At 52.2% G+C, this 15,608-nt stretch overlaps 3 protein-coding genes and 1 pseudogene across 3 annotated transcripts; all 4 read left to right on the top strand.

Annotated features, from left to right (window-relative positions):
- Window positions 1-1,239: 1,239 nt before the first annotated feature.
- Window positions 1,240-3,432, top strand: LOC132479192 (acetylcholine receptor subunit beta-like). Its single transcript, XM_060082763.1, has 5 exons — window positions 1,240-1,345; window positions 1,610-1,833; window positions 2,331-2,512; window positions 2,852-3,014; window positions 3,319-3,432. Exons 1-5 carry the CDS (start codon window positions 1,240-1,242, stop codon window positions 3,430-3,432), a joined length of 789 nt encoding a protein of 262 aa, XP_059938746.1.
- A 1,288-nt stretch (window positions 3,433-4,720) lies between these two features.
- LOC132478782 (uncharacterized protein SPEM2-like) lies at window positions 4,721-6,722 on the top strand (annotated as a pseudogene).
- A 39-nt stretch (window positions 6,723-6,761) lies between these two features.
- LOC132479191 (uncharacterized protein SPEM3-like) lies at window positions 6,762-10,443 on the top strand. The gene is given in 4 exon segments (XM_060082762.1): window positions 6,762-7,379; window positions 7,528-7,589; window positions 7,804-9,125; window positions 9,128-10,443. Coding segments are annotated over 4 exon segments (2,838 nt in total). The 5' UTR covers window positions 6,762-7,241.
- A 1,966-nt stretch (window positions 10,444-12,409) lies between these two features.
- Window positions 12,410-14,602, top strand: LOC132479190 (acetylcholine receptor subunit beta-like). Its single transcript, XM_060082759.1, has 5 exons — window positions 12,410-12,515; window positions 12,780-13,003; window positions 13,501-13,682; window positions 14,022-14,184; window positions 14,489-14,602. The coding sequence occupies exons 1-5, from the start codon at window positions 12,410-12,412 to the stop codon at window positions 14,600-14,602; spliced, it is 789 nt and encodes a 262-aa protein (XP_059938742.1).
- Window positions 14,603-15,608: the final 1,006 nt, after the last annotated feature.

The following is a 15,608-nucleotide window of genomic DNA, read 5'->3' as shown; positions in this document are numbered from 1 at the left end:
TATCATAAAACATAACAACAGAGCTGTAGTCCACCTTCCTGGCACGGCGCTGCCTTGCAGTTTCGCCTTCCGTTGCTTCATGACTTTGTCATGGTGCAATGGCTCCAGGATGGCTTCCAACATCCAACAACTCACCGGAGACCATCAAGGAGTGGGGATATCAGTGTGTGATGAGAAACTTAGAAAAAGAGGGGACAGATAAGCATGAGGAATAAAGAGACAAGAGAAGCCTTCTGTGGACTTTGGAGGACATCCAACCCAGCCCCATCCCACAGGGCCTGATGAGGACCTAAACTATCCCTGCTTTCCCTCCATCGCTGTCTAGCTAAATCCGTTATCCCCAAGGCCCTAGAGCTGCACTGTCAATTACAGTAGCCACTAGCCAAAGGCCTATTAGAATGTAAATTACTTAAAGTTAAGGAAAATTAATTCTATTAAAAATTAAGTTAAAAAGTTAAAAATTCTCTTCCTCAGGGAACAGAATTTCCCTGACATCCAATTCTGTTCCCTGGCAGTCCAGTTGTTGGGACTTGGCGCTTTCACTGATGTGGCGGTGGTTCAATCCCTGGTCGGGGAATTCAGACCCCGCAAGCTTCATGGCTTGGCCAGAAAAAAAAAGAAATTCTCTTCCTCAGTGCCATGATCTTCTAAGTGCTCAGTAGCCACATGGAGCTAGTGGCTACTGCATTGGACGGCACAGATTTAGAACATTTCCATCATCATGAAAAATGCTATTGGAGAGCAGTGCTTTAGAGTTTAGAGCAATTTTCCTTTCCCTGTCACCCACGCCCAGCATCTTAAAGCTCCCCCAGAGCGCAGAGAACTTAGTTCTTTTTAGGGTGGCTCAGAAGCCACCCTCTGGGGAGGAGGTAAGATGTAGGGATGGACACCCAATGCCTGATTTCCCCAGACTGTGAGAAAGAGCCCAGGCTTCAGTTTTCCTCATCTGGTCTCTTGGGTCACGACCAGATGTATGCAAACTTGCCTCCCCCATTCTGGGCTGTGTTTGGGGCTCTTGGTTGATCTGATTTACATTTTAACGGGATCAATGTGGCTGCTCTGTTGAGAACAGTCAGCAGGGGGGCAAAGGATGAAGCAAAGAGGAGGCCTTTGTAATAACTCAGATCTGAGGTAATGGTGGCTTGTACCAGGATGGTAGTGGTAGATGGGATAAGTCATCAGTTTCAGGATATATGTTGAAGGTAGAGCCAATAGGGTTTGGTATGGATTGGATATGGGATGAGAGAGAGGAGAGCTGAGAATGACTCCAAGGGATTTGGCCTGAGCCACAGGAAAGATCGAGTTGTCATTTATGACCTGAGGAAGACTGTGTTGGGAGTCGGTGGTGAGGGAATTAAGTTTTGGACATGTTAAGGTCGAGATGTCTATTGGACACCCAAATGGAGAGGTTAAGTAGGCAGGTGGATACAAGTGTGGAATTTAGGGGAATCAGTCCAGGTTGGAGGTATAAATGTAGGAGTTATTTGCATGCAGTTGGCCCTTCCAAAAGCCTGTCCTTGAGTGGGCTGGAAACACGGTCACTGATTATGCCAGGGAGATTGCTTTCTGGCAAAGCCTAATCCTTCCGCCTTCCGCTCTGTCCCCCAAGTAGAGCAGATGGGGCTCTCGATCTTTGCCCTGCTGACCCTTACTGTGTTCCTGCTGCTGCTGGCAGACAAAGTGCCTGGGACCTCCCTGTCTGTCCCCGTCATTATCAAATACCTCATGTTTACCACGGTCCTCGTCACCTTCTCAGTCGTCCTTAACATCGTAGTCCTCAAACTGCACCATCGCTCACCCCACACCCACCAAATGCCCCTTTGGGTCCGTCAGGTAAGAAGATCTCCTCTCCAACCTGTGTTAACTCTCAATCCTAGTATTTGGCTTTTTGTCCAGGTGTCGCTCCTCACTCCCACCAACTTGCAACCTTCCCTTTCACAGACCTGAGGGAGAACTACAACTCCTGGTAGAGTGTCAAAGTGCCAAGGTCTTTGGGTGTTGAAATGTTGCCCAATTAATTTTATCCTCCCATCATTAACATTGTGTAGATCCCAGACTCTCTTCATCAATACTTCTCTCCTTCGTGGGTCCCAAGGAAGCATTCTCAGGGTTAGGTACTATCAGGGTGGAAGCCCTCAGAACTTTTCTTTCCAGTCAGGATGCCTCCTAACCCCCTTAAGGACTCTTGGGCTGTGCAGTTGCATTTCATCTGTGGGATGCATGCACGCATGCGCAGGAATGGGCACGTGCCGTGGGGGTGGTTGGCGGCTTCCCTTCTGGTCTGAAAGCATAAGAGTCCCCTCCAAGATGGCTCTTCTTCTACTCTGCAGATCTTTATCCACAAACTCCCTCCGTATCTGGGTCTGAAGAGACCCAAACCTGAGAGAGACCAGATACCGGAGCCACCTCCTATACCTCTCAGGGATTCTCCAAGAAGTGGCTGGGGTCGGGGAACAGATGAATATTTCATCCTCAAGCCACCACATGATTTTCTCTTCCCCAAACCCAACAGGTAGTATCTACTCCCCATGGCCCACGTAGAAGGGAGAGGGAGAACTACAGTTCCCAGAAGACTGTGCGGAGGCAGGCGTCCTAAGCTCTCAGAGGATGTCGTGGTTGAGCATCATGGGAGTTGTAGTACCCCTTCTGTTACCCACTTTGCGGGGAGGTGGGAACTAAAGAGTAAGGGAATAGGAGGAATTGCGGAAGGCTAGAGAGGTCGCCGCTGTTGAAGAGAACCTGAAGGGCTCTCTCACGTTTTGAAACCTGGATGGGCATTGGAGGAGGGAGTTGGGGCGGGGCCTAGAGCACCCACGCAGGCCGTCTTTGTGCCCCGGTCATGGCCAAACAGACTCGCCTCTTCCACGTTCCAGCCTGAACTGTCTGCCCCGGACCTGCGGCCATTTATCGATGGTCCAAGCCGGGCTGTGTGCCTGCCTCCCGACCTACGGGAGGTCGTTTCTTCAATCAGCTACACCGCTCAACAGCTGCGGGAACAGGAGGACCACGAAGCTGTGACTCCAAAGAGGGTGGGCTAAGGCAAGGCCTGAGTGGCCTTGGCTCCACCGGCAAACTTAGGCTCCGCCCCCAGAACTCGATTTTTTTTCCGATTGGAAGTTTGCCTCACTTGGTCCCGCCCCCTGGCTTCCCACTTGTTCTTTACTCACATCCGTCGCCCGCAGTTTCGCTCTCTGCTATTCTGCGGGCCCGCCCTTGTCTCCAAGCTGTGGTATGAGGACCTGGGTGCGGTACAGGGCCTTGAGGCCGCCTTCCCTGGTTGTCTGGAGCCCAGGAACAGTTTAATCTTCCTACCCCCAGTTGAAGGAGGACTGGCAGTTTGTGGCCATGGTGGTGGACCGCCTCTTCCTGTGGACCCTCGTCATCTTTCTGGATGCCACGTACCACTTGCCCACTCCCGACCCCTTTCCTTGAGGACGAGAGGGCCGAGACCGAGGTCCTCGGCCACTTGAATTGAGAGTTTGATAGTACTCTCAAGTCCTATCCCTTTCTGCATCTTAACTCCTTCACTAGGAGTCCAATCCTCTCCTCATTTCGTTTCTAGGGAGGAAGCCCAAGTGGGACTGGGCAGCTGGGGGCCTTGGGCCCACCTGACATGCACTATCCACTTATTTACTCTTTTGCTTCTTGAAGAAGCCCCATTGGATATTCACATCTAGGTTGGCAATGAATGGAACAAAGAACAAGAACTAGATTGTAAGCCTTCTGAGGGCAGGAACTATGGCTGTTCACTGTAATATCCCCAGCACCGAGCACAGATCCTAACCTATACAACCGGTACCTCTGATTGAATGAAGAGGGAAATTATTTTTTCTGTAAGGAAATACACTAAGAAATAGTGCTTATGTGGGCATGTTAGGACTAGTGGTCGTTTTTTCTTTGTTTTGACCTTTCTGTACTTTATTGTATTTTGTAATATGTATTATCTTTAGGATAAGAAAAGGTTCTTTCTAAAAGGATGCATTTGTAATGAGGATAAAAAAGCACACTGTAAAAACCTCAAGTTCCAGCTTTGATGCTCAAACTTTGGACAAGCTACTAAACTGCTCTGTGCCTCAGTTTCTCCATCTGTAAAATGAAGCGAATAATAGTATCTGCTCCCTAGTCTGAAGATCATATGAGAAGATGAGAACAAAAGCATTATACAGTATACATCAGAGGTTACAAACTGGTGTGTTTTGTGTGGCCCATGTTGTTGGCCAGCAGAGTTTAAAATTTGAATTGGTTTGCTACTTTTAAAATGTGGATATTTCACAGAGCAATTTGGATTTCTGGCTTCTCTTGAAACTTTTTAAGAACTGCAGGCTAGTTCTAAGAAGCCCAACAGGCTACGTAAGCGGTCCTAATGTCTTGAACAATGAAATGGAGGAAATCCTATATGCATGATCCAGTCACTATGAAGACTGTCTCTCATCTGTAGCAACCCTGCTTGCAAATCAAGTTAAGCAAGGCCCCATGGAGACAGAAGGACAGACTGAACTCTGGGGACTAGGCTCCATGTAGTGGGAGCCGGGGGCAGAGACGGCCACCTAAAGGACCAGCTGAGTGGATGAAAGATTGGACAACTCCGCATTGTGACTCCCTGCAATGTGCCTCATTATGACCATGGTCCCTCACCTGTTGGTGGGTGTCCCCAGGTCCTGGCATGAGTGCAGTGTGGGTCAGGGCCGGTGGGGTTGGGGGTTGGGGCGTCCCACGGCTCAGGCGGCCCTAGGACCCGCCCACCATGGAACACCAGCTCTGGTATGACAACCTGGGGTGCTGCCATCAATACCAACAAAGTACCCAGAATGCGGAGGACTTCCTACTCCTGTTGCTGGGCATTGTCATTCTTGTCAGCATTGGGATCAGCATGGCAACTATGGTCAGCGATGGTTGGGGATCACCAGTAGGGGTGAAGATGGCTGAGGGTGGGAACCAGCTGCAGCCTGCACCTCCGTCTGCAGGAACGGTCTTGGCTGGGAGTGGTGGTGAGGGTAGAGAGCCTGGCCTTCATTTTCACCCACCCCACCCCACCCCACCCCACCCCAGCTATGGCATGGGCTCCAGAATGCCTTAGACAAGACCATGTATTGTATTATTCAGCAAAGTAACTACCGAAGACAGCTAAGGGGCACCCCGCCTCGCCATTCCCAGGGCCCTAGAAACCCAGGCTCCCAGGTTCCCAACCCTGAAATCTTCTGACAGTTGCCCTGCCCTCACGGACTCTCGCCTCCCACAGATGAAATCTCACAGGCTTGTGAAAGTTCCTCCAAACATCCTCCAGCCAAGGCCCAAGACATCCACATGCACTGCACCCTGGACCCTGTGGAAGTGAGAATGGCCCGGTCCACTTGCTACTCCTCGTCCTCCTACCACCATCTCCGCAACCGTAGCTGCAGCTGCAGCCGCCACCCCTGAAGCCACCAGGGGAGGCCCAAGAATTTAGAAAATTCCCCTCCAGCTGCTCAGGCTTCCGTAGGCCGCATCGCCTCCACGGGACGTCACAGCTGCCTCCGATGCCCTCCTTGTACTGGGAGGACCCGGACTCCTACCTGGAGGAGGAGGCCCAACTTTCCTTCCCACAACCCAAGTACCCGTGGGGGCGCTGGGGAGGGCTCTACCGGCAGATGGGTCTGCCCTCCAACGTGGGCCTCTGGGGTCGACAGGGTGGGATCCTGGCCATCCAGCCACCAGCCTGTCTCTACCTGTCACCCGAGCTGCACCGCATGCCCAAGCGTGTGGAGGCCAAGTCTGAGCTAGGGCTGCAGTCCTTCGGGGCCCCTTGCTCGCCATCCCGCATCTGGGGCAATGTGGATGCTGACCAGTGGACCTCGTCTCCACCACTTACCCGACGGCTGCCCCCTAACAGCTCGTGGGTCCCTGGGGGGCACAGAACTTACCCCTCACGGGGCCATCTCCCGTATGACTCCTGGGATCAGCGGCGGCGTGGTCCGGAGGGCTCTGAGCCTCCATCAGCTCTGGTGCCTCAGGGCTACCGGCCCGAAGCCTGGCAGCGCAACTCCCCACCGGCCCACGGACGGAGCCTCCACAGCTGTGCTCACAGCCAGCCCAGCCACAGCCCGCGCCACTCCACGGGACACTTGAACTACTCCTGGGATCCCCACGAGGTGCGGCGCTGGGCTGCCGAATGGGCAGTGATGCTGCCTGTGCGGCACCCTCTGGCCGCCTCCGCCTCCCTCACGGTGCTGGCCGAGGCCTCTACCAGCGGGCCTCGGATCCCAGCTCAGCGCTGCTCCTCCGCCCCTCCCAGACTCTGCCCGACGTCCAGGCTACCGAACACCCTCCACCCCCGCCCACCTTCATGCCACTCAGCCGGAAGCCAGGGGGAAATGCCAACTACCAGGTGTATGACAGCCTGGAGTTGAAGCGGCAAGTGCAGGAAGCCAAGCGCGGGCCAACTCGCTGCTACCTTCCACCTCGGCCTCGAGGCCCTCTCTGCACGGAAGCCAGACTGGGAAAATGAACTGGCCAGCAGCTAATGGGGGCGGGTGGGGAGCGGCAGGGCATGGAGAGAGGAATAAAGAGCGCCATGGTCCAGAAAACATTGGCGGTCTGTGGCTTGGAAGCGCCACTCCTTCTGCCAGCTTGGGTCCCTGCCTTTGGCTTCCTGCAATAAGAAGCCAGTGTCCCCTTCTGGGCCTGAGGGTCCCCTTGGTTTAGTGGCCACAGTCCTGCCAGCAGGCCCCTCCTGGTCCGATACCATGCACTAAGTAGATCTGCAGCTGCAGTCTCCACACCACTGGTCTCTGGGCACCTCCTCTGTGTCTCAGCTGTCCCTGTCCCCAAAGAGCCTCAAACAAGAAGCTGCTTCCAAACTGGGAGGTTCCACATCTGGGCAGGTCCAGCTCCACAGCCAGTGAAGGGCATGAAGAAGGCTGAGGCTCTGGACTCCAGCCAGGCCTTCCGCAGGGCTCTGAGGCCAAGGTCTTTCTAGTCTCAGGAGGGGCCAAGAGATGGAATGTGACATTTGAACAAGTGAGTCAGTGGGCGGTGAGCGAATGTTTGACAGCTCGAGGGGAGGTGTGCTGGCCTCCGGGCCCTGTTTGGCTGTCCAGGCTCAGCTTACCTCACCCGGGGAACCATGGAATGCCACGCCTGGCCCTCCTTTTCGTCCCCCTCCCTCACTGTGACGCCACCACCTGCCCCATTATGACCCAGTCTGTCTCCCAGTATACATATATGGAGGCCAGCGGACCCAGGCAGTCCTGGGACCCCCGGCCATGGCTGAGCAAACCCATTACCTAGCCGAGGCGTGCTCTGGCACCACACCCGGGAAATGCCAAGACCTAAGAGACTCAATTCTTCTGATCCTGGTCAGCATCATGTTGCTCAACGTGTGGATCAACGTGGTGACTCTGGTGAGGGCAGGATCTGGGCAGTGTGGTTGGGGGAGCCCTGGGGTCTTGAAGGGGCTGAGATGGGATGGCTGCTGCAGTGTGGCCGGACAAGGGTTGGATTTCAGGGCTCACCCTGATCCCGAACTCCACGCTCCCTTGCTTCCCTCAGCTCTGGATGCATCTGAAGAGATTCTTGCGGGCAGGTTTCAACCGTATTTTCCCCAAAGGTAAGTGGGCGCCAGTGTGGGCTCAGGGGATGTGGGCCTGTCCCCTTTCTTTTATCCCTGCCTTGATTCTCAGCCCCTCAGGAACCCAGGCCCTGTCCCATCTCGCCTTTCCCTGCAGACAAGCAAGCCAGCTGTGGAGGCAGCCATCGCACGCGCTGCTCCGTGGATCCCAAGAACCTGTGTTCAAGGGTTTCTCCCCGCTTCCGCCATCGCCCGAGCTTCCTGCACAGGCACCCAAACCACCTTGAATCCTGGATACCAGAAACAGATGATGAGACGGCTTCTAAGTGCTGCTGGATGCCGCCGCAGTGTGGACGGGCTCGGGCTTCCACGGAGGCTCCACGGGGACTGTGGAAGGAGGGGTTAGTGGGAGCTGGGGAGGCCCCTCCGTTCACAGCCTTAAAGTCCCAACCCACTTTTAACTCCAGGTGAGAGACATCTTCCAAGCTCCGCAGGATAAGCAAGGTGGACGTGGTTCCACTCTGCCTGCCCCAAGAGAGCAAGACTAAGACCCCAGACTATGACTCAGCCCGGGCCCAGACCTGCCCCCCAGTTCAGCTCCCTGCACATTCTCCTGCCAAGGCCCAGACCTTCTCCTACAAGCACCCCTCTGTGCACGCCCCACCTCAGGCCCAGACTTGCTCCACACTCCACCTCCCTGAGCACACTACCCCCCAGGCCCAGACCCCCTCACCAGCCCTCACCCCTGAGCACAGCCCTGCCCAGGTCCATGGCCCGGAGCATACCACAGCCCATACCCCAGCCCAGGCCCTAGCCCAGGCCCCCTCATATGCCTCAGCCCAATTCCTGGGCCACACTTCTCTCTGCACCCTGACCCATGCTCATCTGACCTATACCCATGCCAACACTCTGGCCCCTCCCCCAACTTCTGCCCCTGCTACTACTCCTGCCCTAGCCCCTACACCAGCCCCTGTCCCGATCTCTGCCACAACCTCTGTCCCAGCACTGGTCATGACCCTGACGAGCCCTCCAGTCCCTTCCACCACCCATACCCCCATCCTAGATTCTATTCTCTCTACCTTGTCTACCTTCGACCAAGGCCTCTCCTCTGGCCATGTGGTCTACTATGCCCGCAGCATAAAGCAGAACTTATTCCATGTGTGTCCCCCTCAGAACTCTGGGTACTCCAGAAATGACTTGGGTACCCTAACCAGGCCCCAAGAGGGGCATGGTCTGGTGAGCTCTGGTACAGCTGAGCAAACACTGAAGCAATGTAGTGGGGACAGTGCCAAGCCCTCCACAGGGTCCATACCGGGTTACGTGGAGTTGGGGACTATGGAATGGAAGATCCCAAATCATGCCAAAGACAAATTTGTACAGTCCAAGACCTTCACTCACTGTAGCTCCCATCCTTGCCAGTCTGAGAAGAGAAACACGGATCCCCAGACTCCAGTCTGCCCCAAATTCCTGGTGTACTCCAAGGATGCTGCACCTTCTCAACCTTGCTTCCATTCTCCGACCAGTGCCCAGAGCTCACCATGCACCATGCCTCCACCATGCACTCTTTCTCTGCCTCTTGTTTTCCCAGATCCTTTGTCCTTCATCAACACAGCAACCACCAGAAGCCCTCCGCCTTAATACAAACCCCCACCTTTCCCCCAACCTCCAAGTCTCCTCAGTCTGTCCTCTCTCCCCAGGGCCCCATCCCTCCCCAGTTATCCACTACTTCCCAAACCCCAAACCAGCCCCAACCCCCAGAACTTCATGAGAGTCTAGGTCTCAACCAATGCTCTGTCCTCCAAAGGACCCCAGGCCTTACCGGAGACACAGGCCTCCTCAAGAACCCAGGCCTTGCTCAAGATCCAGGCCTCCACGAACTTCGAGGCCTTACCGAAGACCCTTACCTCTGCAAAAATCCAAGCCTTTCCCAAGACTCTGACCTTCAGAAGAATCCAGTCATTACCCAAGATTCTTGGCCACAGAAGAGTCCATGCCATGCCCAAGACTCTGCAGTCAACAAGAGCTCAGTCCTTTGCCAGGAGTCTGATCTCCATAAGAGCCCAGGTCTTGTGCAAACCGCTCGTCTCCATAAGGGCTCAAGCCTTACCCGAGACTCCGGAGACTACAAGAATCCAGGCCTGTCCCAAGCTTCTGGAGTCTGCAGGAGCCAAGGCCTTACTCAAGATTCTGACCTCCATAAGAATCCTGGCCTTACCCAAGATGCTGGAATTTACAGGAGCTCAGAACATACCCATGACCCTAACTTCCATGAGGACTCAGGAATTAATCGAGATCCTGGCCCCCATAAGGGTCCAGCCCTTACTCAAGACTCTGGCTTATCCAAGAGACGAGGCCTCCATAACAACTCAGGCCTTATCCCAAACCCTGGCCTCCACAAGAACCCTCTAGGAACTGACTCTGTCCAAGTTTTGGGCCCACGTCAGACCCAAAAGTCATTTATATCTGAGACAGTTCCTCGAAAGGAGGATGCAGGGCAGCACATACCATGGACTTCTGTCCCACCCAGTCACAACTCCTGCTCTGCCAAGGCTCAGGGGGCCTACAATGACCTGCTAACCTCCTCGCAGCGAACAGGCAGACAAGCCTGGGTGTACCACCCGATACCATCCCCCCAGCCTGCCAGAACTATCACCAGATGTCTACGCCTCCCAAAACCAGCAGGCACCCGGCTAGGGCATGTGGTCTTTGATGCCCGCCAGAGACAGCAGACAGGGACAAGTGCGAAGCTCTCTCTAGGGCGTGTGGTCTTTGACGCCCGCCAGAGACAGCAGACAGGGACAAGTGCGAAGCTCTGTCTCCCAGGTGCCTTCATAGGGCCACATCCAACTGCCGGAGTCCAGCTCCAGCGAGTCAAGGGAAACCCGAGGGATAGATAGCGTCGGCGAAGGAAATAAATCTATTACACTTCTTAAAGTATCAGCATTGCATGTTTCTCTCTCTTCTTTATTGTTTACAGTCACAGGTTTATATATTGTAGTTGATTACATTACCAGGTATGTGACCAAACAATCTTAGCACAATCAAACCTCAAAATGTTCTATAAAGATTTTTTTAAAAAAAAATATCCCCTAGTTTCTAGATGTCCTATTAAAATATTTCCCAAGTTCCCATTAATCACAGGTTATTTCTTAGTAACCAAGCCAAGCAGTTATATGATTATTTTAGTTGTAAAAGTTGAAGCTACTTGTTCCTATTTCTCTTCTTGCATGGGCAACCTTTTACAATGGTTCCACGAAAATATGTACAATGTACCCTGCATGCCCTTTCTCGTTGTTTCCTTCAACTGAGACAGTGCTTTCTCCCTATCCGAGCAACTAATTCTGCTCTAGGCATTTGCTTTTCTATAATTAATCTTCCTTTATAATAGAACCATAAATTTCCTATGTCATCAGGAACTCCAGCCCATGGCCATAACTCCATACTAGAGGGTGTTTTTCATAAAAATATCCCTTTAGTTCCAGGCTCTTAATTCTGTACCCATTTCCCTGGGTCTTTAGTGGGTACTTCCCATTCTGTGGTAGTTCCAGGAGGGGGAGTCCTAGAGGAATTTTTCTTTCACGTGGAGCAACATCCCCCCAAAATTGCCCCTATATTTAAACTTATTATCATAAAACATAACAACAGAGCTGTAGTCCACCTTCCTGGCACGGCGCTGCCTTGCAGTTTCGCCTTCTGTTGCTTCATGACTTTGTCATGGTGCAATGGCTCCAGGATGGCTTCCAACATCCAACAACTCACCGGAGACCATCAAGGAGTGGGGATATCAGTGTGTGATGAGAAACTTAGAAAAAGAGGGGACAGATAAGCATGAGGAATAAAGAGACAAGAGAAGCCTTCTGTGGACTTTGGAGGACATCCAACCCAGCCCCATCCCACAGGGCCTGATGAGGACCTAAACTATCCCTGCTTTCCCTCCATCGCTGTCTAGCTAAATCCGTTATCCCCAAGGCCCTAGAGCTGCACTGTCAATTACAGTAGCCACTAGCCAAAGGCCTATTAGAATGTAAATTACTTAAAGTTAAGGAAAATTAATTCTATTAAAAATTAAGTTAAAAAGTTAAAAATTCTCTTCCTCAGGGAACAGAATTTCCCTGACATCCAATTCTGTTCCCTGGCAGTCCAGTTGTTGGGACTTGGCGCTTTCACTGATGTGGCGGTGGTTCAATCCCTGGTCGGGGAATTCAGACCCCGCAAGCTTCATGGCTTGGCCAGAAAAAAAAAGAAATTCTCTTCCTCAGTGCCATGATCTTCTAAGTGCTCAGTAGCCACATGGAGCTAGTGGCTACTGCATTGGACGGCACAGATTTAGAACATTTCCATCATCATGAAAAATGCTATTGGAGAGCAGTGCTTTAGAGTTTAGAGCAATTTTCCTTTCCCTGTCACCCACGCCCAGCATCTTAAAGCTCCCCCAGAGCGCAGAGAACTTAGTTCTTTTTAGGGTGGCTCAGAAGCCACCCTCTGGGGAGGAGGTAAGATGTAGGGATGGACACCCAATGCCTGATTTCCCCAGACTGTGAGAAAGAGCCCAGGCTTCAGTTTTCCTCATCTGGTCTCTTGGGTCACGACCAGATGTATGCAAACTTGCCTCCCCCATTCTGGGCTGTGTTTGGGGCTCTTGGTTGATCTGATTTACATTTTAACGGGATCAATGTGGCTGCTCTGTTGAGAACAGTCAGCAGGGTGGCAAAGGATGAAGCAAAGAGGAGGCCTTTGTAATAACTCAGATCTGAGGTAATGGTGGCTTGTACCAGGATGGTAGTGGTAGATGGGATAAGTCATCAGTTTCAGGATATATGTTGAAGGTAGAGCCAATAGGGTTTGGTATGGATTGGATATGGGATGAGAGAGAGGAGAGCTGAGAATGACTCCAAGGGATTTGGCCTGAGCCACAGGAAAGATCGAGTTGTCATTTATGACCTGAGGAAGACTGTGTGGGGAGTCGGTGGTGAGGGAATTAAGTTTTGGACATGTTAAGGTCAAGATGTCTATTGGACACCCAAATGGAGAAGTTAAGTAGGCAGGTGGATACAAGTGTGGAATTTAGGGGAATCAGTCCAGGTTGGAGGTATAAATGTAGGAGTTATTTGCATGCAGTTGGCCCTTCCAAAAGCCTGTCCTTGAGTGGGCTGGAAACACGGTCACTGATTATGCCAGGGAGATTGCTTTCTGGCAAAGCCTAATCCTTCCGCCTTCCGCTCTGTCCCCCAAGTAGAGCAGATGGGGCTCTCGATCTTTGCCCTGCTGACCCTTACTGTGTTCCTGCTGCTGCTGGCAGACAAAGTGCCTGAGACCTCCCTGTCTGTCCCCGTCATTATCAAATACCTCATGTTTACCACGGTCCTCGTCACCTTCTCAGTCGTCCTTAACATCGTAGTCCTCAACCTGCACCATCGCTCACCCCACACCCACCAAATGCCCCTTTGGGTCCGTCAGGTAAGAAGATCTCCTCTCCAACCTGTGTTAACTCTCAATCCTAGTATTTGGCTTTTTGTTCAGGTGTCGCCCCTCACTCCCACCAACTTTCAACCTTCCCTTTCACAGACCTGAGGGAGAACTACAACTCCTGGTAGGGTGTCAAAGTGCCAAGGTCTTTGGGTGTTGAAATGTTGCCCAATTAATTTTATCCTCCCATCATTAACATTGTGTAGATCCCAGACTCTCTTCATCAATACTTCTCTCCTTCGTGGGTCCCAAGGAAGCATTCTCAAGGTTAGGTACTATCAGGGTGGAAGCCCTCAGAACTTTTCTTTCCAGTCAGGATGCCTCCTAACCCCCTTAAGGACTCTTGGGCTGTGTAGTTGCATTTCATCTGTGGGATGCATGCACGCATGCGCAGGAATGGGCACGTGCCGTGGGGGTGGTTGGCGGCTTCCCTTCTGGTCTGAAAGCATAAGAGTCCCCTCCAAGACGGCTCTTCTTCTACTCTGCAGATCTTTATCCACAAACTCCCTCCGTATCTGGGTCTGAAGAGACCCAAACCTGAGAGAGACCAGATACCGGAGCCACCTCCTATACCTCTCAGGGATTCTCCAAGAAGTGGCTGGGGTCGGGGAACAGATGAATATTTCATCCTCAAGCCACCACATGATTTTCTCTTCCCCAAACCCAACAGGTAGTATCTACTCCCCATGGCCCACGTAGAAGGGAGAGGGAGAACTACAGTTCCCAGAAGACTGTGCGGAGGCAGGCGTCCTAAGCTCTCAGAGGATGTCGTGGTTGAGCATCATGGGAGTTGTAGTACCCCTTCTGTTACCCACTTTGCGGGGAGGTGGGAACTAAAGAGTAAGGGAATAGGAGGAATTGCGGAAGGCTAGAGAGGTCGCCGCTGTTGAAGAGAACCTGAAGGGCTCTCTCACGTTTTGAAACCTGGATGGGCATTGGAGGAGGGAGTTGGGGCGGGGCCTAGAGCACCCACGCAGGCCGTCTTTGTGCCCCGGTCATGGCCAAACAGACTCGCCTCTTCCACGTTCCAGCCTGAACTGTCTGCCCCGGACCTGCGGCCATTTATCGATGGTCCAAGCCGGGCTGTGTGCCTGCCTCCCGACCTACGGGAGGTCGTTTCTTCAATCAGCTACACCGCTCAACAGCTGCGGGAACAGGAGGACCACGAAGCTGTGACTCCAAAGAGGGTGGGCTAAGGCAAGGCCTGAGTGGCCTTGGCTCCACCGGCAAACTTAGGCTCCGCCCCCAGAACTCGATTTTTTTTCCGATTGGAAGTTTGCCTCACTTGGTCCCGCCCCCTGGCTTCCCACTTGTTCTTTACTCACATCCGTCGCCCGCAGTTTCGCTCTCTGCTATTCTGCGGGCCCGCCCTTGTCTCCAAGCTGTGGTATGAGGACCTGGGTGCGGTACAGGGCCTTGAGGCCGCCTTCCCTGGTTGTCTGGAGCCCAGGAACAGTTTAATCTTCCTACCCCCAGTTGAAGGAGGACTGGCAGTTTGTGGCCATGGTGGTGGACCGCCTCTTCCTGTGGACCCTCGTCATCTTTCTGGATGCCACGTACCACTTGCCCACTCCCGACCCCTTTCCTTGAGGACGAGAGGGCCGAGACCGAGGTCCTCGGCCACTTGAATTGAGAGTTTGATAGTACTCTCAAGTCCTATCCCTTTCTGCATCTTAACTCCTTCACTAGGAGTCCAATCCTCTCCTCATTTCGTTTCTAGGGAGGAAGCCCAAGTGGGACTGGGCAGCTGGGGGCCTTGGGCCCACCTGACATGCACTATCCACTTATTTACTCTTTTGCTTCTTGAAGAAGCCCCATTGGATATTCACATCTAGGTTGGCAATGAATGGAACAAAGAACAAGAACTAGATTGTAAGCCTTCTGAGGGCAGGAACTATGGCTGTTCACTGTAATATCCCCAGCACCGAGCACAGATCCTAACCTATACAACCGGTACCTCTGATTGAATGAAGAGGGAAATTATTTTTTCTGTAAGGAAATACACTAAGAAATAGTGCTTATGTGGGCATGTTAGGACTAGTGGTCGTTTTTTCTTTGTTTTGACCTTTCTGTACTTTATTGTATTTTGTAATATGTATTATCTTTAGGATAAGAAAAGGTTCTTTCTAAAAGGATGCATTTGTAATGAGGATAAAAAAGCACACTGTAAAAACCTCAAGTTCCAGCTTTGATGCTCAAACTTTGGACAAGCTACTAAACTGCTCTGTGCCTCAGTTTCTCCATCTGTAAAATGAAGCGAATAATAGTATCTGCTCCCTAGTCTGAAGATCATATGAGAAGATGAGAACAAAAGCATTATACAGTATACATCAGAGGTTACAAACTGGTGTGTTTTGTGTGGCCCATGTTGTTGGCCAGCAGAGTTTAAAATTTGAATTGGTTTGCTACTTTTAAAATGTGGATATTTCACAGAGCAATTTGGATTTCTGGCTTCTCTTGAAACTTTTTAAGAACTGCAGGCTAGTTCTAAGAAGCCCAACAGGCTACGTAAGCGGTCCTAATGTCTTGAACAATGAAATGGAGGAAATCCTATATGCATGATCCAGTCACTATGAAGACTGTCTCTCATCTGTAG

Source organism: Mesoplodon densirostris, chromosome 18 (assembly GCF_025265405.1).
Source record: "Mesoplodon densirostris isolate mMesDen1 chromosome 18, mMesDen1 primary haplotype, whole genome shotgun sequence".
In the NCBI taxonomy this organism is placed as follows: domain Eukaryota; kingdom Metazoa; phylum Chordata; class Mammalia; order Artiodactyla; family Ziphiidae; genus Mesoplodon; species Mesoplodon densirostris.
Note: the sequence above shows the minus strand (reverse complement) of the source record. Positions and strands in the feature narration are given on the sequence as shown.